The sequence below is a fragment of the Microcaecilia unicolor genome, chromosome 3 (assembly GCF_901765095.1).
Source record: "Microcaecilia unicolor chromosome 3, aMicUni1.1, whole genome shotgun sequence".
NCBI classification, from domain to species: domain Eukaryota; kingdom Metazoa; phylum Chordata; class Amphibia; order Gymnophiona; family Siphonopidae; genus Microcaecilia; species Microcaecilia unicolor.
Window position 1 is genome coordinate 261,019,772 of NC_044033.1, and position 23,438 is coordinate 261,043,209.

The 23,438-nt window shown below is 48.0% G+C and overlaps 1 protein-coding gene across 1 annotated transcript in view; it reads left to right on the forward strand.

Moving 5' to 3' along the window:
* STXBP5 (syntaxin binding protein 5) overlaps positions 1–23,438 on the forward strand; it is a 789,999-nt gene that overhangs the window by 271,973 nt on the left and 494,588 nt on the right. The window contains exon 5 of the mRNA XM_030194976.1: positions 17,725–17,788. Within this exon, the coding sequence (XP_030050836.1) occupies positions 17,725–17,788 (64 nt within the window). The remainder of the gene's footprint in view (positions 1–17,724; positions 17,789–23,438) is intronic.

Below are 23,438 nucleotides of genomic sequence, written 5' to 3' on the forward strand. Positions count from 1 at the left end.
GCCTTTAAACATATTGTGGTCACACCTCTCCTTAAGAAGCCTTCACTCGACCCTACTTGTCCCTCTAATTACCGACCCATCTCCCTCCTCCCTTTTCTCTCCAAATTACTTGAGCGTGCTGTTCACCATCGCTGCCTTGATGTTCTCTCATCACATGCTATTCTTGACCCACTACAATCTGGTTTTCGCCCTCTCCTCAACTGAAACTGCGCTTACTAAAGTCTCCAATGACCTATTACTGGCTAAATCCAGAGGTCTCTATTCCATCCTCATTCTTCTTGATCTTTCCGCTGCTTTTGACACTGTCGATCACAGCATACTCCTCGATACCCTGTCCTCACTTGGATTCCAGGGCTCTGTCCTTTCCTGGTTCTCTTCCTACCTCTCCCTCCGCACCTTTAGTGTTCACTCTGGTGGATCCTCTTCTACTTCTATCCCTCTGCCTGTCGGCGTACCTCAGGGTTCTGTTCTTGGTCCCCTCCTCTTTTCTATCTACACTTCTTCCCTTGGTTCATTAATCTCATCCCATGGCTTTTCCTACCATCTCTATGCTGATGACTCCCAAATCTACCTTTCTACCCCTGATACATCTCACCTTGCATCCAAACCAAAGTTTCAGCGTGCTTGTCTGACATTGCTGTCTGGATGTCTCAACGCAACCTGAAATTAAACATGACCAAAACCGAGCTTCTCATTTTTCCCCCCAAACCCACCTCCCCGCTCCCCCCGTTTTTATTTCTGTTGATGGCTCTCTCATTCTCCCTGTCTCCTCAGCTCGAAACCTTGGGGTCATCTTTGACTCTTCTCTCTCCTTCTCTGCTCATATCCAGCAGATCACCAAGACCTGTCGTTTCTTTCTTTACAACATCCGTAAAATCCGCCCCTTTCTTTCTGAGCACTCTACCAAAACCCTCATCCACACCCTTGTCACCTCTCATTTAGACTACTGCAATCTGCTTCTTGCTGGCCTCCCACTTAGTCACCTCTCCCCTCTCCAATCGGTTCAAAACTCTGCTGCCTGTCTCGTCTTCCGCCAGGGTCGCTTTACTCATACTAACCCTCTCCTCAAGTCGCTTCACTGGCTCCCTATCCGTTTTCGCATCCTGTTCAAACTTCTTCTACTAACCTATAAATGTACTCACTCTGCTGCTCCCCAGTATCTCTCCACACTCGTCCTTCCCTACACCCCTTCCCGTGCACTCCGCTCCATGGATAAATCCTTCTTATCTGTTCCCTTCTCCACTACTGCCAACTCCAGACTTCGCGCCTTCTGTCTCGCTGCACCCTACGCCTGGAATAAACTTCCTGAACCCCTACGTCTTGCCCTATCCTTGGCCACCTTTAAATCTAGACTGAAAGCCCACCTCTTTAACATTGCTTTTGACTCATAACCACTTGTAACCACTCGCCTCCACCTACCCTCCTCTCCTCCTTCCTGTACACATTAATTGATTTGATTTGCTTACTTTATTTTTTGTCTATTAGATTGTAAGCTCTTTGACCAGGGACTGTCTTTCTTCTATGTTTGTGCAGCGCTGCGTACGCCTTGTAGCGCTATAGAAATGCTAAATAGTAGTAGTAGTAGTAGTAAGCTTGAGGGGAGCAGGGGAGAGAGGAGAATTGCTGGGTGGCTGGAGGGGGGGACATAGGAGACACACTCGCACCCAGCAGTCTCACTCTCTCTCTGTCACACACACACTCGCACATTCACTCTCTCTCTCTCTCTCTCTCTCTCTCACACACACACAGTCAATCTCACACATACTCTCTCAAACATACACACTCCGAGGAAAACCTTGTTAGCGCCTGTTTCATTTGTGTCAGAAACGGGCCTGTTTTACTAGTTGTGACAGAATACGCTTGGATTTTGGCACGGAACACTAGGCGCTATATAGAATCCGTGGGCAAGTTCACACAAAGTTAATTAAATTAAGTTCAGTGGAAAATAAATCTGTTGGCAGCCAGCTGTTTCATTATTACTACCAAGTATTACACATTATGGGCATTTGCTTTAAACTTTGTTTTTTATCCAGACCTTTCATGAATATGGTATTGCTTTTTAAACCCAAAGGTGAATCCTAAGGGTGGTTGAAAATTAGTGTCAGGTCTCTCGGGGAAATGTGAGCCCTTGGGCCGCTGTCACGGAGGTGGCAGCAGCAGGCAAAACCACCCAACAGGAGACAGGCAACCCTAAGACGGGCTGAAGTAGACAGGACTGGAGTGGCTGGGCTGGAGCTGAAGAGGCAAGCAACAAGGAATCCAGGAACAACGTCCTACAGCAGGGTTCAGGCTTAAGAAGCAGGATACAGGAGCTACATACAAGCTAAGCTCAAGGGAATGGGAATGACAGATAAGCTTGCCAGAGGAAGGGTTAGACTGGAGCTACAGTAGCTAACAGATAGAAAGGAGAGAAATGGCTGCAGCATCAGCCGCTAACCAACCTCAGACAGGGAGCAGAGCCACTGCACAGGGATAACAGAAAGGCTAGAAGCCCACAGAGAATAATAAACACAGAAAGGCTGAAAACCTACAGGTCAGAGAGATACACCCAGAGAGGCTAGAAGCCCACAGAAAGGCTGGAAACCCCCAGGCCGCAGTAATACGCCCAGAAGGCCTGGAAGCCCACAGATAAAAGGGATATACACAGATAGACTGGAGGCCCTCAGAGCAATGGGCACAGAAGGGCTGTAAGCCCACAGAACAATAGATACAGAAGGGCTGAAAGCCCACAGAGCAAATACCCTGAGCAGGAAAGCAAGAAGCCCACAGGTAAGTAGTAGACTAGGTAGAAAGCCTACAAGCAATAACACCCTGAGCCAGAAGGCAAAGCCCACAGGTGATAGTAACTAGCAAAGCAGAAGGGATGGAAGCCCACAGGAAAAGACAAGGAAAGCTAACTGTGCAAACAGCACACTAACCTCGGGACCTAAGGCACTGCGGAGGCATTGGCAATGCAAAGGCACTGAAGACTAGAACACCAGTTCCTTAAGAAGGCCCTGACAGATGAGGTCACCCCTTCAGGCCACAGGCATGGAGCATACAGAAGCCAAGAGAGACCTAACCCACACAGGTGTAGTCTAGTGAGGTAATTAGTGTCAGGCTGGAAGCAGCCAGCCCACCCAGCCTGAGACAGAGCTACCTCAGGAACAGCCCACTGAAGTACAGAGAGGCCCGATACACACAAGTGTAGAGTAGTGAAGCTATTAGAGCACTCAGCCCACAGAGATAGAGCTAACTCAGGAACAGTATACTGAGGCACAGAAAGGTTAAACCCACACAGGTGCAGTATACTGAGGCAATCAGCACCATGCTGGAAGTGGCCAGCACCCAGAGACAGAAACAGAGCCAACTCAGAAGCCGACAGAAACCAGCACAGACACTGATTCCCAGCAATAGGGTAAGTCTGAGGGTGGTCACGACCACAGACGTGACAATTAGGTATTGCCTGTGTTGTTTCTGACTTTACCTGTTTTGAACTTCTTTGGGTCCTACTGATCTCTACATCTGCTGTCTAGAATTTTGGAAGATGGAAATGAGGAAATAAAAATTAAGTTTTGGATGTACTCTGTAGAAGAAGTTGTTTACTTTTGCAATGTGTGTATGGACGCCTATGTGCATGTGATCATGTTTGAATAGCTGTCTATGCTTATGGCTATGATTTCTGAACATGCGACATCATTGTAGGACAGACTTTTAAATGCCCACTTGGGTATATACAGTGGTGGAAATAAGTATTTGATCCCTTGCTGATTTTGTAAGTTTGCCCACTGACAAAGACATGAGCAGCCCATAATTGAAGGGTAGGTTATTGGTAACAGTGAGAGATAGCACATCACAAATTAAATCCGGAAAATCACATTGTGGAAAGTATATGAATTTATTTGCATTCTGCAGAGGGAAATAAGTATTTAATCCCTCTGGCAAACAAGACCTAATACTTGGTGGCAAAACCCTTGTTGGCAAGCACAGCGGTCAGACGCCTTCTGTAGTTGATGATGAGGTTTGCACACATGTCAGGAGGAATTTTGGTCCACTCCTCTTTGCAGATCATCTCTAAATCATTAAGAGTTCTGGGCTGTCGCTTGGCAACTCGCAGCTTCAGCTCCCTCCATAAGTTTTCAATGGGATTAAGGTCTGGTGACTGGCTAGGCCACTCCATGACCCTAATGTGCTTCTTCCTGAGCCACTCCTTTGTTGCCTTGGCTGTATGTTTTGGGTCATTGTCGTGCTGGAAGACCCAGCCACGACCCATTTTTAAGGCCCTGGCGGAGGGAAGGAGGTTGTCACTCAGAATTGTACGGTACATGGCCCCATCCATTCTCCCATTGATGCGGTGAAGTAGTCCTGTGCCCTTAGCAGAGAAACACCCCCAAAACATAACATTTCCACCTCCATGCTTGACAGTGGGGACGGTGTTCTTTGGGTCATAGGCAGCATTTCTCTTCCTCCAAACACGGCGAGTTGAGTTCATGCCAAAGAGCTCAATTTTTGTCTCATCTGACCACAGCACCTTCTCCCAATCACTCTCGGCATCATCCAGGTGTTCACTGGCAAACTTCAGACGGGCCGTCAAATGTGCCTTCCAGAGCAGGGGGACCTTGCGGGCACTGCAGGATTGCAATCCGTTATGTCGTAATGTGTTACCAATGGTTTTCGTGGTGACAGTGGTCCCAGCTGCCTTGAGATCATTGACAAGTTCCCCCCTTGTAGTTGTAGGCTGATTTCTAACCTTCCTCATGATCAAGGATACCCCACGAGGTGAGATTTTGCGTGGAGCCCCAGATCTTTGTCGATTGACAGTCATTTTGTACTTCTTCCATTTTCTTACTATGGCACCAACAGTTGTCTCCTTCTCGCCCAGCGTCTTACTGATGGTTTTGTAGCCCATTCCAGCCTTGTGCAGGTGTATGATCTTGTCCCTGACATCCTTAGACAGCTCCTTGCTCTTGGCCATTTTGTAGAGGTTAGAGTCTGACTGATTCACTGAGTCTGTGAACAGGTGTCTTTCATACAGGTGACCATTGCCGACAGCTGTCTGTCATGCAGGTAACGAGTTGATTTGGAGCATCTACCTGGTCTGTAGGGGCCAGATCTCTTACTGGTTGGTGGGGGATCAAATACTTATTTCCCTCTGCAGAATGCAAATAAATTCATATACTTTCCACAATGTGATTTTCCGGATTTAATTTGTGATGTGCTATCTCTCACTGTTACCAATAACCTACCCTTCAATTATGGGCTGCTCATGTCTTTGTCAGTGGGCAAACTTACAAAATCAGCAAGGGATCAAATACTTATTTCCACCACTGTATGGTAATCTCAACTTTGTTAAATGTTTCAGACATATCCATCTACTTGCTCCCATGATGTTACTGAATTCTATTATCTGTCTCACTGTACTTTCAGTGTAAGCCACATTGAACCAGAGTTTGCTTAGGATAATGTGTGATATAAATGTAAAAAAATAAAATCCTTTATTCTCCACCTTTTAATGCACTGCCTGTCATCTGGATGGTGATAGCACAAGGAAAGCAAGTTTGGTCCAGTGACGACTAACTCAAAATAACCTGTTGCTTACCTAGGCTCTAGTATTACCATATTGAAAGTGCGACCATTCCATGCCTTTGTGATTATAGTCCACTAATAAGGTAAACAATTATTGAAAGGATTATGGGGCTCATTTTCAAAGCACTTAAGACTTACAAAGTTCCATAGGTTGCTGTGTAACTTTGTAAGTCTAGGTGCTTTGAAAATACACCTCTATATAACCTTTGGATGCATGACTGGGAACACAAACATTTACTTATTTATTCAGTATCACAATTCCACATGTACAGCCGCAAAACAACCTTTTAGGGTGGATAGTGTTCACAATGAGCTCCTTTTATTATCAACCAGATAGAAGAGATAAGAGCTTTTAGCACAATATAAGTCAGCACAAGAACAAAATATAAGAAAACCAATGGACTGCATTAAGGGCATATAGCCCATTTAGTTATGTTTAAACAAATAAGAGATCTGCATGAAACAAAATATGTATTTTTATTTTGTTGACTTATAAAACCACTTGTCCTTGAAACATGCTTAAAACAGAACAATCCATTTGTGTATCTAAAATGTAAACTTCTACAAAACAAATGAGGTGAAGATGTGATTCCATATTCCCCAATGAAAGGAGAGTTTAATTTTACTTCCATTTAATTAAAATAAATTCTCCGAGGACAAGCAGGCTGCTTGTTCTCACTGATGGGTGACGTCCACGGCAGCCCCTCCAATCGGAAACTTCACTAGCAAAGTCCTTTGCTAGTCCTCGCGCGCCCGCGCGCACCGCGCATGCGCGGCCGTCTTCCCGCCCGAAACCGGCTCGAGCCGGCCAGTCTTCTTTTGTCCGCACTCGGTACGGTCGTTTTTTCGCCGTGTCGAGCCCCGGAGAGTCGACCTCGCGCGTCCAAAGTTTTTTTGAGCGTGTTTTTTCTTCGGAAAAGCTTTCTTCTAGTGCGGGAAGTGCTCCGGAAACCCTCCCCGGGTTTCGTGTCAATCCTCCCCGTACTTCCAGCTTTTTGCCCCGATAAGTTTTCTTTCGTCGTCGGGTAGGCCTCTTTCGGCCTCGGTCGAGATTTTTCTCCCTCTAAATTTTTGGTGCTTCAATTTTCGCCATTTCGGCTTTTGATTTCGCCGGCGTGATTTTTCCGCCCATGACATCGAAGCCTTCCAGCGGCTTCAAGAAGTGCACCCAGTGCGCCCGGGTTATCTCGCTCACTGATCGACACTCGTCGTGTCTTCAGTGTCTGGGGGCTGAGCACCGCCCTCAGAACTGCAGTCTGTGTTCCCTGCTTCAAAGGCGGACTCAGGTAGCGAGACTAGCCCAGTGGAACGTGTTGTTCTCGGGCTCTTCGTCGGCATCGGCACCGGGATCTTCGAGTGCATCGACGTCGTCAGCGTCCAGACCATCTTCCTCGGCCGCCCTTGCATCGAGTGCATCGAGGCATCGGGCCTCTGCATCGGCGCCGAGACATCGGATAGCTGCATCGACGTCGGTGGTACCGGGACCTCGTCTCCTGATGTCGTCGGACGGTGGTGCATCGAGTGGAGTGCAGGTGAGGGCTGTCCATTCCCCTGCTGGTGGCGGTGAGCCCTCGGGTGGGTCTCCTCCTACCCTGAGGGCTCCTGCGGTACAGCCCCCCCGAGATCGACCCTCTTCGGTCTCGGCCCCGAGGAAGCGACGGATGGATTCTACGTCCTCCTCGTCGGTGCCGGGGAGCTCCGGTGACATGCTTCGGAAGAAATCGAAGAAGCATCGACACCGGTCTCCTCCCCGTGTCGGCACCGAGAGCTCTGGGTCGCCGAGGGCTTCGGCACCCAGCAGGCATCGGCACCGAGAGGACCGCTCACCCTCTGTTCAAGAGGTGTCGATGCGCTCCACTCTGGACAGCCCGGAACAGCCTCCTCGCCCGGAACAGGTTCTGACGTCGACGCCTGCATCGACCTCTCAGCCTTTTTCTGCAGCCACTCTGAACGAGAGCCTCCGGGCCGTTCTCCCAGAGATTCTGGGAGAGCTGTTGCGCCCTACCCCTCCGGTACCGGCGGTGCTTGCGCCTCCGGTACCGTCGAGCGTGGCGCCGGCTGGCCCATCGCCCAGGTTGAGGTCCCCGACGTCGGTACCGCGTGCGGTGCCGACCGCGGCCACCTCCCAGGAGGGCTCCCCGACTACGTCGGCGGAGGGAGCTTCGCCGATGCGGGCGAGGGAGTCTTCCTCTCGACGCCCCCGTCGTGGACGTGGTTCCACTGAGTCGAGCAGGGCGAGGTTGCAGACACAGGTTCGGGAACTTGTGTCTGACACCGAGGGTGAGGCCTCGTGGGAGGAAGAGGAAGACCCCAGATATTTCTCTGACGAGGAGTCTGAGGGTCTTCCGTCTGATCCCACTCCCTCTCCTGAAAGGCAGCTGTCTCCTCCTGAGAGCCTGTCTTTCGCTTCCTTTGTCCGGGAGATGTCTACGGCCATCCCCTTCCCGGTGGTTGTGGAGGACGAGCCCAGGGCTGAAATGTTTGAGCTCCTGGACTATCCTTCTCCACCTAAGGAAGCGTCCACTGTTCCCTTGCACCATGTCCTAAAAAAGACATTGCTTGCGAACTGGACAAAACCCTTAACTAATCCCCACATTCCCAAGAAGATCGAGTCCCAGTACCGGATCCATGGGGACCCAGAGCTGATGCGCACTCAGTTGCCTCATGACTCTGGAGTTGTGGATTTGGCCCTAAAGAAGGCTAAGAGTTCTAGGGAACATGCTTCGGCGCCCCCGGGCAAGGACGCTAGAACCTTAGACTCCTTTGGGAGGAAGGCCTACCATTCCTCTATGCTCGTGTCCAAGATCCAGTCTTACCAGCTCTACACGAGCATACACATGCGGAACAATGTGCGGCAGTTGGCGGGCTTGGTTGATGCTCTTCCCCCCGAGCAAGCCAAGCCTTTTCAGGAGGTGGTCAGGCAGCTGAAGGCGTGCAGAAAATTCCTGGCCAGAGGAGTTTATGACACTTTTGATGTTGCGTCCAGGGCCGCTGCTCAAGGTGTGGTGATGCGCAGGCTCTCATGGCTGCGTGCCGCCGACCTGGAGAATAGACTCCAGCAGCGGATTGCGGACTCACCTTGCCGTGCGGACAATATTTTTGGCGAAAAAGTTGAACAGGTGGTAGAGTCTCTCCACCAGCGGGACACCGCATTCGACAAATTCGCCCGCCGGCAGCCTTCAGCCTCTACCTCTACAGGTAGACGATTTTTCGGGGGAAGGAAGACTGTTCCCTACTCTTCTGGCAAGCGTAGGTACAATCCTCCTTCCCGACAGCCTGCGGCCCAGGCTAAGCCCCAGCGCGCTCGCTCTCGTCAGCAGCGTGCGACTCAGCAAGGCCCCACGGCTCCCCAGCAAAAGCAAGAGGCGAGCTTTTGACTGGCTCCAGCAGAGCATAGCCGACATCCAAGTGTCCGTGCCGGGCGACCTGCCAGTCGGAGGGAGGTTGAAAGCTTTTCACCAAAGGTGGCCTCTCATAACCTCCGATCAGTGGGTTCTGCAAATAGTCCGGCAGGGATACACCCTCAATTTGACATCAAAACCTCCAAATTGTCCACCGGGAGCTCAGTCTTACAGCTTCCAACACAAGAAGGTACTTGCAGAGGAACTCTCCGCCCTTCTCAGCGCCAATGCGGTCGAGCCCGTGCCATCCGGGCAAGAAGGGCTGGGATTCTATTCCAGGTACTTCCTTGTGGAAAAGAAAACAGGGGGGATGCGTCCCATCCTAGACCTAAGGGCCCTGAACAAATATCTCGAAAAAGAAAAGTTCAGGATGCTTTCCCTGGGCACCCTTCTCCCCATGATTCAGCAAAACGATTGGCTATGCTCTCTGGACTTGAAGGATGCCTACACACACATCCCGATATTGCCAGCTCACAGGCAGTATCTGCGATTTCAGGTGGGCACACGCCACTTCCAGTACTGTGTGCTACCCTTTGGGCTCGCCTCTGCGCCCAGGGTGTTCACAAAGTGCCTAGCTGTGGTAGCAGCGGCACTCCGCAGGCTGGGGGTGCACGTGTTCCCATATCTCGACGATTGGCTGGTAAAGAACACATCAGAGGCAGGAGCCCTGCAGTCCATGCGGATGACTATTCGCCTACTGGAACTACTGGGGTTTGTGATAAATTATCCAAAGTCCCACCTTCTCCCAGCGCAGAGACTCGAATTCATAGGAGCTCTGCTGGATTCTCGGACGGCTCGCGCCTATCTCCCAGAGACGAGAGCCAACAACTTGTTGTCCCTCGTCTCGCGGGTGCGAGCGTCCCAGCAGATCACAGCTCGGCAGATGTTGAGATTGCTGGGCCACATGGCCTCCACAGTTCATGTGACTCCCATGGCCCGCCTTCACATGAGATCTGCTCAATGGACCCTGGCCTCTCAGTGGTATCAGGCCGCAGGAGGTCTAGAGGACGTGATCCACCTGTCCACGAGTTTTCTCGACTCCCTGTATTGGTGGACGATTTGCTCCAATTTGACTCTGGGACGTCCCTTCCAAATTCCTCAGCCACAAAAAGTGCTGACCACGGATGCGTCCCTCCTGGGATGGGGAGCTCATGTCGATGGGCTCCACACCCAAGGAAGCTGGTCCCTCCAGGAACGCGATCTGCAGATCAATCTTCTGGAGTTACGAGCGATCTGGAACGCTCTGAAGGCTTTCAGAGATCGGCTGTCCCACCAAATTATCCAAATTCAGACAGACAACCAGGTTGCCATGTACTATGTCAACAAGCAGGGGGGCACCGGATCTCGCCCCCTGTGTCAGGAAGCCGTCAGCATGTGGCTCTGGGCTCGCCGTCAAGGCATGGTGCTCAAAGCCACATATCTGGCAGGCGTAAACAACAGTCTGGCCGACAGGTTGAGCAGGATTATGCAACCTCACGAGTGGTCGCTCAACTCCCGAGTGGTGCGCCAGGTCTTCCAAGCGTGGGGCACCCCCTTGGTAGATCTCTTCGCATCTCGAGTGAACCACAAAGTCCCTCAGTTCTGTTCCAGGCTTCAGGCCCCCGGCAGACTGGCATCGGATGCCTTCCTCCTGGATTGGGGGGAGGGCCTGCTGTATGCTTATCCTCCCATCCCTCTGGTGGGGAGGACTTTGTTGAAACTCAAGCAAGACCGAGGCACCATGATTCTGATTGCTCCTTTTTGGCCGCGTCAGATCTGGTTCCCCCTTCTTCTGGAGTTATCCTCCGAAGAACCGTGGAGATTGGAGTGTTTTCCGACCCTCATTACACAGGACGAAGGGGCGCTTCTGCATCCCAACCTCCAGTCGCTGGCTCTTACGGCCTGGATGTTGAGGGCGTAGACTTTGCCTCTTTGGGTCTGTCAGAGGGTGTCTCCCGCATCTTGCTTGCTTCCAGGAAAGATTCCACTAAGAGGAGTTACTTCTTCCATTGGAGGAGGTTTGCCGTCTGGTGTGACAGCAAGGCCTTAGATCCTCGCTCTTGTCCTACACAGACCCTGCTTGATTACCTTCTGCACTTGTCTGAGTCTGGTCTCAAGACCAACTCCGTAAGGGTTCACCTTAGTGCGATTAGTGCATACCATTACCGTGTGGAAGGTAAGCCGATCTCAGGACAGCCTTTAGTTGTTCGCTTCATGAGAGGTTTGCTTTTGTCAAAGCCCCCTGTCAAGCCTCCTACAGTGTCATGGGATCTCAATGTCGTTCTCACCCAGCTGATGAAACCTCCTTTTGAGCCACTGAATTCCTGCCATCCGAAGTACTTGACCTGGAAGGTCATTTTCTTGGTGGCAGTTACTTCGGCTCGTAGAGTCAGTGAGCTTCAGGCCCTGGTAGCCCAGGCCCCTTACACCAAATTTCATCACAACAGAGTAGTCCTCCGCACTCACCCTAAGTTTCTGCCAAAGGTCGTGTCGGAGTTCCATCTGAACCAGTCAATTGTCTTGCCAACATTCTTTCCCCGTCCTCATTCCTGCCCTGCTGAGCGTCAGCTGCACACATTGGACTGCAAGAGAGCATTGGCCTTCTATCTGGAGCGGACACAGCCCCACAGACAGTCCGCCCAATTGTTTGTTTCTTTTGATCCCAATAGGAGGGGAGTGGCTGTAGGAAAACGCACCATATCCAATTGGCTAGCAGATTGCATTTCCTTCACTTACGCCCAGGCGGGGCTGGCTCTTGAGGGTCATGTCACGGCTCATAATGTTAGAGCCATGGCTGCGTCGGTAGCCCACTTGAAGTCAGCCTCCATTGAAGAAATTTGCAAAGCTGCGACGTGGTCATCTGTCCACACATTCACATCTCATTACTGCCTGCAGCAGGATACCCGACGCGACAGTCGGTTCGGGCAGTCAGTTCTTCAGAACCTGTTTGGGCTTTAGGATCCAACTCCACCCCCCGAGGGCCCTGTTTGTTCTGTTCCAGGCTACACTCTCAGTTAGTTGGTAAATTTTTTTAGGTCAATCTCAGTTATGTCCTCGCCGTTGCGAGGCCCAATTGACCATGGTTGTTGTTTTGAGTGAGCCTGGGGGCTAGGGATACCCCATCAGTGAGAACAAGCAGCCTGCTTGTCCTCGGAGAAAGCGAATGCTACATACCTGTAGAAGGTATTCTCCGAGGACAGCAGGCTGATTGTTCTCACAAACCCGCCCGCCTCCCCTTTGGAGTTGTGTCTTCCCTTGAAGTGTATAGTCTTGCTACATACTGGACTGGCCGGCTCGAGCCAGTTTCGGGCGGGAAGACGGCCGCGCATGCGCGGTGCGCGCGGGCGCGCGAGGACTAGCAAAGGACTTTGCTAGTGAAGTTTCCGATTGGAGGGGCTGCCGTGGATGTCACCCATCAGTGAGAACAATCAGCCTGCTGTCCTCGGAGAATACCTTCTACAGGTATGTAGCATTCGCTTTCCATCTATAACACCAGGCTTCCCAAAGCAGATTACAACAACAGTTAAGATGAACCTATCAGGAAACAGGATACCCTCACTTAAATTTGCTGTATTTTGTAGAACAGTATAGAAAAATGAGCACAAAATACAGTTTATTACTGCTGTTTGTACCAGCTACAATAAGTTTTAAGCTATTTTAGTGATTCAATTTTATTTCATAGTATATATCTAGGTATGGGAAGCTTTCAATTAAATAAAAAGCTATCAAATAAGTATAAAAAATAAATAAATCTTTTATCCTCCACCTTTTAAGGCACTGCCTATCTAACTAGAACAGCTTTAGACTTTTTACAGATGGACCACACATAGGCAGTCCATTATTTCTAATAATCTCTTGCTATTATTTTGGGTGAACTAAAACGCCGGAAAGCTCTGCCTACTGGATTCAGCCCACATAATGGGCTAGATAGGCTCATGCAGTCTCCTGTCTCAATCTAACCTTCTTATAGAATATTTTAAGTTACGCGTATAACTCTGGAACATAGGCACACACATTTACACCGGCTACGTGAGTAGCATAGTTATCTCAGTGTAATCGTGCATATATACCTGGTTATGCTAGTATTCTGTAATAGAGATCCAGTGCCTTCTTTCCTTTATAAAGCATACAACAATCAGGTTCCTTCTGAGCACCTATATATAGGTTCACTGTTTTAGAATTTCCCTCTGTGGGGGTAACTTTGTAAGGAATTAGAGCATGAATAGTAGAGCACTGAAACAAAAACACTTAAGCGGTATTCTGTAAGGCACACTTAAAGTTTGGCACAGTTTATAGTATACACGCTTAAGCAGAGAGTCATGCTTAAATTTAGGATGTGGCCGTTTGTACCAGTGAAAATGTGGTGCAAATGCCCATGCCTAAATTTCCGCATGGAGCACCGTTATCTGCAATTATGTACATAACTCAAAGCCACACCCTGTTCCCCTCCTGCCCCGAAATGCCAATGACCCTCCCATTTCTGCGCCCCCTTTTCTTGGACTTTGATTAATTTTTAGTAACATATCCCACCCCTAACTTTATATACGTTGGTCCTAATTAAATCTAATTAGTGCCAATAATTGCTTGTTATTGGCACTGGTTCGCTTGTTATTGCTAAATTGGGAATGTGCCTAAATTTTTATGTTTAATTTTTGGTGACCTTTACAGAATCAGGGGGTTTCTGTGCTCAAGTAGAGTCTTATACAACAAACTCAACAGATATAAACACAAAGATAGGTACAGAGAAATTATAGTGCCTGTTTTTACTCGATACTTATTTAGACTATCCTAACTGAAGCTAAGGTAAGCATGACAAAAAGAGACTTGGACTTCTGGCAGTCAGACAAAGAGTTCTATGATTGGCTTGGATATACAGAAACCTCTTGTCCACAGTTGGCTTAGAGGTTAGAGAGGGAATGTACAGGAGAGAGCGTTGGTTTGTCCAAGCTGCCTATGTTACATATAGCTAAAGTTTTTGTAATTAACTCTAACAAAATTGATTTTTGTGGTGTTTTTTAAAATTTGCTCTCTGCATTTTGTATGATGCATTTCCCTTTGTTCCACTGAGTCTTGTTTCCATTTATCAAGAGCCTCCAGACCAGCCTGAAATTCAGGATATCCACAATGAATATTAATGAGCGATGCTTATTTTGATTGATTAATTTGAAAACCTTACTCTTTTGGTGGTACTGAAGATTGGAGTTGTAAATTTCTCTGTTTGTGAAGATGCTTGCATGTTCAGAACTCATGCTGTGCATCATAGGTGGTCGGTGGCCCAACTGTTTGGAGAGGCTAAAGGGGGCGGGGCTAGGGGATGGAGCCAGGGCGGAGCTTATAGCCACAATTAACAGAAAAAAATAAGTAAAAATAAAATAGTCACAATTAATACCTTTTATTAAATTTAGATATTAGATATGTATCATATGTCAAAGAATAAAGTGGTTGCTCAAAGCATATACTAACCACAGTCGCTGCACTGTAAAACACTATGCACAAATTTGTGCAAAAACACACTCAGAACCTTACTGTACACACTAGGCAGACCCTAATACACCAATATACCACCCATATGGAAAATGCAGACCGTCAACAATATGAAACAAGGGATCATAATATCACAATTCTCATGTAGAGCCACAAAACACCCTTTTAGGGTGGATAGTGTTCACAATGAGCTCCTTTTATTAACGACTATATGTAGATCCTTCAAGAGGTAGTGTGTCATGATTTAGGCTCTAAAACCCTTTCTGATGTTTTGGTGCCACCTCAGTAACGCCAATACACAATCTCTTCACTGCAAAACACTATGCACAAACTTGTGCAAAAACACACTCATAACCTTAGCAAACCATAACAGCACTAATTCCAAGGATAGGACGAGCTACAACCTTATGTGTGGAAAGGCAGCACTGTAATTACACCGGGCTCTAAAACACCAGTACACAACCTAGTAAAACAAATAAAAAACCAAAAAGGGCTGTAAATACTACACACTAGTAGAATACTGCACCTTGATTACACATGAAAAACACATGACACAACAGATATGAAGGCAAAACTGGAAAGTTACCTGAAGAAGTCAGACTCAGCATGCAGCAATACTAGAAAAATTGAAACTTACATGCAAAATATCACAGATGCACATTTCCAAAAGCTGACGTATTCCAATTAATAAATTCTGAATAAAATACTTTTTTCTACCTTTGTTGTCTGATCATTTAGTTTTTCTATTCGCTTTGGTCCCAGTGTCTTCTGTTTTATACAGTGTCTTCTTTCCATTTGATATTTTTTCTCTCAACACGTCCCCATCCTCCTGTGTCCTTATGTGTCCTGTCTACCATCTGTAGCCCTGTCCCTATCCTTTCTCCAGTTTCAGCATCTGCCTTCAAAGTGCTCCGATCCAGCCCTTAAATTCAGCAATTTGCCCTCATCCATATCCAGCATTTCTCCCCTCCCCTCCATCCATGTGTATGTACTTCCTCTGTCTTCCCTCCCCTCCATCCATGTCCAGCATTTCTCCTCTCTCCCTTCTACTCCATCCGTGTGCATCTCCTTCCTTTGTCTTTCCTTCCCTCCATCCTTGTCCAACATTTCTCTTCCCTGCCCTCCACTCCATCCATGTCCAGATTTCTCCTCTCTTCCCTCCCCTCCATCCATCCATGTCCAGCACCTTCCCTCTTTCTCTTCTACCCTTCCATCCAGTGTCATCCCTCTTTCTCTCTCCATCCTTCTACCCATTACCCTCTCCCAATCCTTCCGTCTATTGTCTCCCTCTCCTTCCATCCATTGTCTCCCTCTATCTCCCCTTCCTTCTAAACAATTCTCTCTCTCGACCCTTTTACATTCAGCATGTCCTCTCTATCCCCATCCTTCCAGTCTCTTTCCTCTTTCCCTCCCTACCCTTACGTCCAGTGTCTTCCCTCTTTCTGCCCCCTCCTTCCAGCATTTTCCCTCTTTCTCCCTCCTTTCATTCAGCATTTCTCCGTCTGACAGCTAGGGTCTCCCCCAGTTTTTCCCCAGCAGCTTCTCTCTCTCTCTCTCTCCTGCCCATGTCCCCTCTTTCTCCCCCCATCTTTCCACTAATCTCTCTCTCTCTGTACCCCTCTTCCATCCAGCATCTTCTCTCTGGCTCTCCCTTGCTCTTTTCCATGGCCCCTCTTTCTCTCCCCATCGCTCTCTGGCTCTTCCCTGCTCTTTTCCATGTCCCCTTTTTCTCTCCCCATCTCTCTCTGGCTCTCCCCTGCTCTCTTCCATGTCCCCTCTTTCTCTCCCCTGCTCTCTTCCATGGCCCCTCTTTCTCTCCCCATCTCTTTCTGGCTCTCCCCTGCTCTTTTGCATGTCCCTGGCTCTCCCCTGCACTTTTCCACTTTCTCTCTCTCTCCTCCAGCATCCTCATGCATCTCTTCTCTCCCTCATGCATCCCACCTTTCTCTTCCCTCCCCTTCTTGCTTCCATCACTCTCACTCCTTTCTCCACCCCCCTTTTCCCATTCCCATACCCTGCCATTGCTTTCCTTCCTCCCTCTTCCCCTTAGATGTGGCATCTCACATCCTCCTCTCTCCACCCCCCTTTCCCTTTGGTCTGGCAGCTGGATGGCATCGCTTCCCCCCCCCCCCCCCCCCCCGGACTAGTGCGGTATCGCTCTCCCCCTCCGCTCCTGTCACTTTGTCTTTCAACTTCGAGGCTTCCTTCCGATAGCAGCAGCAGCATCAGCAGCAATGATGTAAGCGCTGCTTTCAGCCTGCCCCGGAAGCACTCTCTGTACAACTTCCCATGTAGGAGGGACGCTGTCCAGAGAAGGCTTCCGGGGCAGGCTGAAAGCAGCGCTTACATCATTGCTGCTGATGCTGCTGCTACCGGAAGGAAGCCTCGAAGTTGAAAGACGACGTGACAGGAGCGGAGGGGGAAAGCGATACTGCACTAATCGGGGGACGGTGGGGAGGGTAAAGATCGCATGGTCCGCATGCACCAGTCGGGGGGGGGGGGAGGGAGGGAGATGTTCAAGGCAGCACCCCCTCACGAGCTGCATCCGGGGCGGTCCGCCCCGCCCTTGCACTTCTGGCTGGGGAGGCTTAGCTTCCCCAAGCCTCTTATACCGGGCGCCTATGCTGTGCATGATTATGATCTAACGGTGAGGTTCTTAACCCAATACTCAGGACATAACCAACCAGTTGAATTTTCAGGTTATACTTAATGTAGATTTGACATAGTGGAGGAATTATTTATAATTGTCTCCTTTGCATATTCATTTTAGATATCTTAAAGAGCAGACTATCTGACTGCATCCTAAGGACTGAGTTGAGAATCGCTGTGCTATACTATCATACTTAGATAAAACCTGGCACATGATCAATTTGCTCTGAGGTTTTTATATGTTGTCTTGGTGGATGATTATATGTTTACTGTTTCAACTTTACTACATATGATTCCAATAATTGGAATAGTGGGTAGGGAGGGGGGATAAACTGGGAAAAAAAGCGTGATGACTGTTTGCAAGATACTTTTATATTTCTTCATGTATGTTCTGCAATTGAATTTTTTTTTGTATATCTTATTGTTGGGCTTGTCAACAATAAAATTGTTAAATCTAAAAAACTGGGCACATGAGATAGAGGAGTAAATTTCAGAATGGTTTTGCTGTTGACCCATATCTCAGTGGTAGCTTAATTTGTATCATTTGTGCGTTAAAACACAGGTTTTAAATTTTTGATGTTGACAGTGTTCTGACAAGTTTTCTTTAGTGAGCCATGCATTTAAAGTGTACTTTTTGTTTTTCCAGGTCATCCAAATCCCACCCAGGACCCGTTGTCCATATTAGTGACAATCCAATGGATGAAGGAAAGGTGTGTTGTAATTGCAATAATTCTATAACATGAACAGGGATATATTGCACAAACAAGTTGATTTGCAAATGTCTCGTACCCCATTTCTCTAGTCTCCCTCTAGCCGTCCTCTCTTTCCAGTCCTTTCTTCTCTCTAGTTTCTTCTACTTGTGCCTCAAGATTACTTTGTCCCTCTGAATTCTTTCTCAGATTCCCCTTTCCTTCATTTCCTTCCTCTCTGGGCCCCTGCTAAGACTTCTCCCTTTCTCCTCCTCAGTAGGGCAGATTTTAGACAGGCTAGAGCCCAGGGCAGAAATTAAGGAGGGGGCCCCTCCCCCAATCTCCCCACCCACCATTACTGTCACACACAAAACAACCTTAAATGACTTCACACACAGAACACAAATAGACCTTCACCAAATTCAGAACAAGGGATCAGAAATTAGAAACAGAAATATGAACATCAAAATTGAAACTTAGGCTAGTACTGCAACACTGAAGAAATAAAAACAGAAATGCATTTTCTGTTGTACTGAACACAATCTGTATCATCACCACAGGGGACCTGGGTCCCCCCCCCCCTCCCCCCAACTTTGGGCTCAGACCCCCCAAAACTAGACATCACCCTTGCTGTGGCTGGCAAGGATGCCCAAGCTGTGCCAGCTGAAGACCATCTCCTCTATCTGGCAGTCTGAGCTCTTCAAGCTCTGCAGCTGGTGCTTGTGTTCTCAAGCTTCTGCCACCATTACTACCCCCCCCCCAATGCATTCTCAGTTTTCATGTATGCAGAAAAAACAAGCATTCACAGGGGTGGGTCAGCAGTGGCGGCAGCAGCAGCTCAAGAGTATTGCTTCTGGCTGCAGAGCTTGGAGCGTTCTGGCTGTTGGAACAACAAAGGAAGAGGAAGTCTTCACCTGGAGATCCCTGCCAGCTCAGGTATTTACATTTTATATTCAGGCGGGGACAGGCAGCAGGAAAAAAATTTGGTGCCCACCCCTGCAGTCAGCCATCTGGCTATGCCACTGAACACGATACAAAGTCATCTGTGATACACAAATCCCAAAGTTAACATATTCCAGTTAATAAATTCAAAATAAAATACTTTTTTCTACCTTTGTTGTCTGGACATTTTATTTTTCCGTCATGTTGGTCCCAGTTTCTCCGTCTGTCTTTTGTTAATTTTCGTTCCAGAAACATTTGTCCATTTGTCTTTTTTTCTCTCTCCTGTCTTGTTCTATTCCTTCACTACACCTGTCTCTGATATATTGATCCTTCCCTTACCGGTTTTTCCGCCCCTTTTTCTTTTCAGAATTTCTATTCACTCAGAGGGGAATATAACACTAACATTAACATTACTACATTTCTACCTCTTTATTTGCTGTCCTCCTCACTCATTATCTTGCCACCCCTTCTTGGCTTCTCCCTCATGGTTCCTCCATTTCCACTATTTCACCTCCCTCCACTCTTTTAGCCAAGTATTTCCTCTCCCTCTCTCTCCCCCCCAATGGCCTAACATCTCCCTGTCCCTTTTTCTCCACACCCCCATCATCTTCCTGTCCCATCTTTCTTCCCTCCTGCCACCCCCCCCCCCCTCCTGTGGTCAATCATCTCTCTTCCCGCCATGGTTCACCATTACTCCCTCTCTCTTTTCTGCTGTTGTTCCCTCTCCCACATGAGCCAGCATTTCTCCCTCCATCTTCCCTTCCTCCCTCCCTCCCATTGCCTAACATAGCCCAGTATATATCCTCTCCTTCTCCCCCCCCCCCATGGCCTAACATCTCCCTGTCCCTTTTTCTCCACACCCCATCATCTTCCTATCCCATCTCTCTTCCCTCCCTTCGATCCCTGGGTCCAACATCTTTCTCTTTCTTCCCATGTAGAATTTCTTCCTCGCTCCCCACCACTCCAGAGTCCAACAACTTTCCCTCTCTCTCCCATCCTTCCACCCCATTGTCTGCAATCTCTCTCTGTTCCTCCCCTCTGTTCCTGGGCCCATCATTTCTTCTTCCATCTGCTCCCTGAACTCCCAGTATGTCATGTCCCACTCTCTCTCAAACCCCTTCACTAGCCTACTCTAAGATAGCTACAGAGGGGCCCCTCAGTCCGCCATCTTTTCCCTTTCTCGCTACCCTGATCTGAGGTCTCCCTCACCTTCCCTGTCCAGCTTACATCATGTTTTTGTTGACGGGGGATCGTAGGCATGGCAGCAATTCTGATACGGTGCCTGTGCTTGCCCGGCGCTGTTCCTATGTTATGTTTCACCCTCTTCTGACATAACTTCCTGTTTCAGTGATATGCGGCAGAGGAACAGCACTGGGGTAGTCACAGACAGAATTGCTGCCACCCCGACAATCCCCCGTCAACTAAAACATGATGTAAGCTGGACAGGGAAGGTGAGGGGAAAGGAGGGAAACCTCGGGTCGGTGTGGCAAGAAGGAGAAGAGATGGCGGACTGCGGGGGCCCCCTGGAGTTGTGGGGCACTATGGGACTGATATTCATCCAGTGGTGGGTAACGTGGTTTAAGGCCACTGCCAGCGCTGAACTTGTAAATTCAGTGCCACACTGTACCCAGCAATCAGCATTGAATTTCCGGTGTCATTTTAGGACACCGGAACTTAACCAGTTAAGCCAATATTCAGTGCTAGCCGGTTAAGTTCCTAGCAGTTAAAGATAATGCCGCATAAATAGCAGCCCTATTTAAACACTAAACCAAGTGCTGAATATCAGCACTAACCAACTATATCACTTGATATAACCGGTTAGCGCTATGAGCTAACCCTGAATATTCAGCAGAGATAACCGGTTATTTCCTGCTGAATACTTGCAGTTAGCCGGTTAAATGCTATTTTTCAGTCAGCAGTCGTTGCTGACTAGTTAAATAGCCCAGAGTATTGGGGGAGTATGTATATAGGTATGAGTAGTGTTTCTTGGGATACTACTAAATGATGCCTTGATGATGGATTTCTAAATAAATAGTCTGCCCAACAGCTGTCCTGTATCATAAACCACATACTTTCACATTGTCAATATCACGATTTTTTTCCCACCTACTGTGGCATCTGTAGCATGTAGAACATACCTTTCCTTAGAAAAAAATGTATTCAAATTCTGGTAGCACCTCAATAATAGCAACCCAGAATCCCTTCACTGCCAGATACTTTGGAGGCAAAAGACCCCCTTTGTGAAGTAGTACTATATCCTGCTAAGAAGCTTCTGAGAGCCTATGCTACAAACCTTAACACACAAATACCAATGGCAATACCTTTAAAAAGGAAGCAGTGCACAATGGCACTACATGTCCCACTGGAAAAGCCAGACAATTCAGACTCATATAGATCCCCACACTAACCACATGCTAGCAGAATCTTTTCACCTTGGTAACATGAAGAACACAGACAAACCCTCACCAATTACAGAATAAAGGACCAAAAATTTGAAATTGTCCTGTTGTAGCCCGGCATTAGCCCGGCATTAGACCATCCCTTCCCTTCCCTAACCCCCCCACCTCCATCCTTCCCTTTAGGCTGGCATCAGCCCTGCCCTCCCCAATCCCCCTCTTCCACCTGGAAGCACACCAGCATTAAACAAAACTTTTTCTTTTCTGGGCACTGCAGAGCCCATCCCCCATCAATAAGTTCAACAACATGAATTATAAAACATTTTTTTTAAATCTGGGCAGTGCAAGAGCCCACCAGCATGACACATAAAAACAACAACAACATCAAACAGTTTTATGTGTCATGCTGGTGGGCTCTGCACTGCCCAGGGGTTTTTTTTGAGTTTTTTTTTTTAACTTGGTCAGTGCAGAGCCCACCCCCATTCAGAAACCCAAAATTATACAGAAAACTTTTTTTTAACCTTAGCGGTGTTTCCCTGCAGAAGTCTACCGCAGTGCTCCCCGATGAGGCCCTGATCAGTGTGGAGGAGAGGAGGCCATGGGAAGAGTAGACTTGCCTGGGGGTGGGGGAAGATGTTGCTGCAGTGTCTGGCTGATGACTCCTGATTTCTCCTGCAGCACAGGACGGGGCAGGAGGGAACTGTTTAAATTTAAAAAAGCAGCGCAAGCTCCCAAGTACCAACTACCCAGGACGATTTTGCCGCAGAGCCGTTAGTGCCATGTCATTTCTGGTGCTTGTGGACTGCAGGGGCAAGCAACACCGACGAGCAGAAGCTAGAAGAGCTGCAACTATAGAGCTGCAGCAGCAGCCACCATAGGGAACGAGGCAAACTACAGTGCAGAGCAGATTCGTCAGAGCGGTAAACTTGCAGCAGAGGTTCCCCAAAGCCTGACTCCATACCCAAACAGCAGCACACAAGGCTGGCAGGAGGGCGCCTCCTGCTTGCTTGTTGGAGGCTAGAGTGCTAAAGCGTGGAGGCGCGTTCTTCACATAGCTGAATGTGAGGCAAGCAGTGCGCGCACCAAGTCTCAGTCTGAGTGCCAATCAGTTGCCTTGTCTTCTTATGCGTCAGCTGTGCAGGGTTACCGATGCATAAGAAGACAGGGCACCTGATTGGTGATCAAAATGAGACTGAGTGGGCCTGCCCTGTTTGTCCGTTTTCCCCGCTGGCCCTGTCCTCAGTAGTTCTTCTACTTTCCCCGCTACACTTAACTTTCATTTTTTTCTCTCTTTGGCAACTTGATAGTAAAGACGACATGAGGACACAGTATGCGTTTCCAGTCCTTGTTGCTGCTCTACCCCTTCTGTCTGATAGGATTTCTATGGACACTGCTGTGCCAGTGCAGACAGATGATGAAGCTTGAGTCTCTTTCTTTGGGGAGGAGGAAAGAGGAGGATTGCGGCCTCATACTTCACATTGCTTTCTACACACATCTAATCCCAGTTGAGGGGTATCTGTGGTCTCTGTGCCTGCTATCACTATCTCATTGGTCATTTTGACATATTCTTTAACTAAAAATGGAAACAAAGCTCATAGTTTTACAGAAATATTACTTTCTCTAAAACTATGGTATACGCTCTTTCTGAAGGCATATATAAATCATGAGTTCTATATTCAAAAACACAGCAAGTGGGTAAGTTATATGGCTAACCATATCCAGATCTCAGTAGGACCTGAATCACTTTCAGATATTTAGCAGAACACATCTATGTAAAGTTATCTTGATAACTTTAGGGCATCTATTTATGTAAACTGATTTGTCTTCACAAATCTAGCCAGATAGCACTCGTGGAATTTTTAGTCTAAATATTTTCACCTCTTCTTCCCATGCTTCTAACCTTGACCCCTTTTTGCCCAGGTAACTTTGTCCATGCAGTAAACTTGATTGGACAGTTAACCTGGACAAAGGGGAGCCACATCCGCTTTGCCTTCATTCTTCTGTGTTTCTATATATTTTTTTTATTTCAATAAGTTTTATTTATGTTATAACAAGATGACAATATACACTATAGTGTATGATAGTATATTGTAACCAGGTACCTCTAGGTGCAGCCAAGGATAAAACAATCTCCTCCAGCCACAGGCTCCTGGTACAGTCAAGAAATAAATGTCCACCCGCAACTTCAATCTTAAAGATTTTATTCCATGCAGGCTTCTAGTAGACCTGATACACAGTTCCAACAGCAGCATTCACCTTCAATCTTAAGCACATATAAGCCACCTGAAAGTGTATGGCAAATAGTCCCCTTTAAGCAGTAGGCTATCAGCACA